Raw genomic sequence first — 2,500 nt, forward strand, 5'->3', positions numbered from 1 at the left:
CCTTCCATATCAACTGCATCTGTTGCTTATTTCACTATGATGATTGCTCCAACATCAATACATGTATTTTCAACTGTGCAGCTGCAGTCCACAATGATATTTCATATACAGTTAAATGTATTACAGCAATCACAGTCACAGGTTCAAATCCCCATTAAGCCCCATTTTTAAAAAATGCATATTAAGTTTCTCACTGCACTGTGAGAAACTCTTTGCATCACTCAAGCTTCACTACCTGTACTCCTTTTTAGCAAATAGTTTCTCACAGCCACTGATCAACAATGCTCTGGTGCATGGGGTTTTTATAAACCACACTAGTTCACAAGGTACTGTATACTGTAAGACAAGCACATTGTGACATTTGTCTGCATCATCATTACAGCCCTTAAATGAAAATTAAAAAAAAACGTGACCACATCAAACATAGTGAGGAAAAAAAGGAAAGGAACTTATTTAAGTGTCTGATCTTCTGGCGTTGGGGCACTAATTGGGGACACTGTAAAATGAAATCAAATCAACTTTGTTTTTTGAGGACCGGGGAAAACCAGACTACCCAGAGAAAAACCCCTCAGAGCAGGGTAGAGACCCAACAAACTCAACCCACATATGACGCCGAGTCTGGGAATCGAACACAGGCCACATTGGAGGGAGGTGCATGCTCTCACCACTGCACTGTCCCTGCACCCTAACTCAAGGTCGAAAGTTAATCATTAAAAAACAACACAGTCTAAATAAATATAGAGAAAATGACAAATGAGCCTCTCAATAATAATACCTTGAAGTTTGTCCCTGATTTGACTTGCTACAGATCCTGTGTACTTTGCGAGCAGTCTGTGGGCTTGGTCCATTACATCACCAGAACAAGAAAGTACCAATGATAAATGATTATGAAGTACTTTACAGGCATGATCACTCTACCAAAAAGAAAGAGAAAAAATGCATGTTAACGTTTTGTGAAAGCTGTTACTTAAGTCCTGGCCTGTTACCTGATGTACATGTACATTTATGTAAGCTGAGAAAAAAAACTGTAAAGGAGTCAAAATGAAAACCCAAATCACAGCCTTAAATCGAAAGGGAAATGAACTTCAAGGAAAAATTAAATTTCTACCGGATTTAAAACCCTAAGCCTTAAACAATTTCATAACTTTGTCAGGAAAATTACTGGGCAGCAAAGTCTCTATAAGAATAAACAATTCAACCAATAATTCTTCTCAGTTTCAGGCATACTGAGAAAACGGTGGAACTACACGAAAACAGTCTGGGAAGAACAGACAAACTGTCTCTCTAAAGTTGATTTCCACAGAGTACTTACAGGTTAAATTGTTCCTTCACAGAATATTAAGGCACTTTCCTTTTGTTAGAACTGTTCAGCTAGACCAGTCAGTTTGCAATGAAAATGCAACAATTTGAAGGAACAGTAGCATGATAATAGTAGTATAGGAGTTGGGAGTACCAGCGTAAAAATTCAAAATTTGAAAACAAATACTGAAAATTTGGGGGCCTCGAAAATAAATTGACCCATGAAAAAATTCAAAAATTTTTCCTCAAATTACTAATCTGAAATCAAATATATAATTATACAAATTTGAAATTCTTGCTGAATAAAAATATTGAATAAAAATTTTGAAAACAAATACAGAGAAAATGCGGAGCCTTGAGGAAATATTGTTTTCCTTTTTTCAACAAATGTTATCCAATGCTGGACACAAGCGAAGCATGAAGTTAGGCTGAAAAAATAATACTATTCACAAAATCTGTTTGTAAAATAATGTTGTTCTAAAATCTATTCACAAAAACTGTTATAAATACTTTATACAAAATTTGATTTAATATATTAATTGTTTGCAAAATTTGTTTTTAGAATTTGTTTTTAGAATTTGTTTTCAAAATCTGCTTTTAGAATCTGTTACAAAGCGAAAAAATTTAATTAGTAAAGTTTATGAGTAAAGTTTGTCAGCAAAGTTGAAATGCCTTTAAATATAATATTCACATTCTCGGTAAAACAGGAAGTCTATGATGTCATACCACAGGGACTGTAAATAAGTAAGTAAGTAAGTAAGTAAGTAAGTAAAGCCTTTATTTAAAGAGGGAAACACTTAATAGGCAAAGGCTAATAAACTTGTGGCCCTCACAAAATACACAACTATTTACAATCTAACAAACATTGTAAGCTAAAATATATAAACATTTAAAATAATACAAGATTCGATCAAATGATGAAATGATGCAAACATTGTTGTTCGTTAAAAATCTTGGCAAACATGTTCTTTTTAAAACATGCTACAGAACCTAGTTTCCTAATTTCAACTGGTATACTATTCCACAGTCTTGTTGCCGAAACAGCGAAAGACCGTCCGCTCTCTGTTTCTCTTATATATTTAGGACAAACAGCATTAATGCTTGAGTATCTAGTGTTGCGGGAGTGCCGCTCATTATTCAAAATTAAGTGTTCACTTAGATAATTCGGCAAATGCCCATTAATTCGCTTATACATTATTAA

General features: G+C 34.1%; 2 protein-coding genes across 2 annotated transcripts in view; both read right to left on the reverse strand.

Annotated features, from left to right (window-relative positions):
- Window positions 1-2,500, reverse strand: part of LOC137992692 (probable E3 ubiquitin-protein ligase HERC1) — a 151,866-nt gene that overhangs the window by 86,115 nt on the left and 63,251 nt on the right. Inside the window, exon 17 of the mRNA XM_068838173.1 lies at window positions 776-914. Coding sequence (XP_068694274.1) covers window positions 776-914 — 139 coding nt within the window. The remainder of the gene's footprint in view (window positions 1-775; window positions 915-2,500) is intronic.
- The window catches only part of LOC137987035 (uncharacterized), a 624-nt gene continuing 333 nt past the window's right edge, over window positions 2,210-2,500 (reverse strand). Inside the window, exon 1 of the mRNA XM_068833681.1 lies at window positions 2,210-2,500. This exon is cut by the window's right edge and continues 333 nt beyond it. Within this exon, the coding sequence (XP_068689782.1) occupies window positions 2,210-2,500 (291 nt within the window).

This window comes from Montipora foliosa, chromosome 2, assembly GCF_036669935.1.
Source record: "Montipora foliosa isolate CH-2021 chromosome 2, ASM3666993v2, whole genome shotgun sequence".
Lineage (NCBI taxonomy): Eukaryota > Metazoa > Cnidaria > Anthozoa > Scleractinia > Acroporidae > Montipora > Montipora foliosa.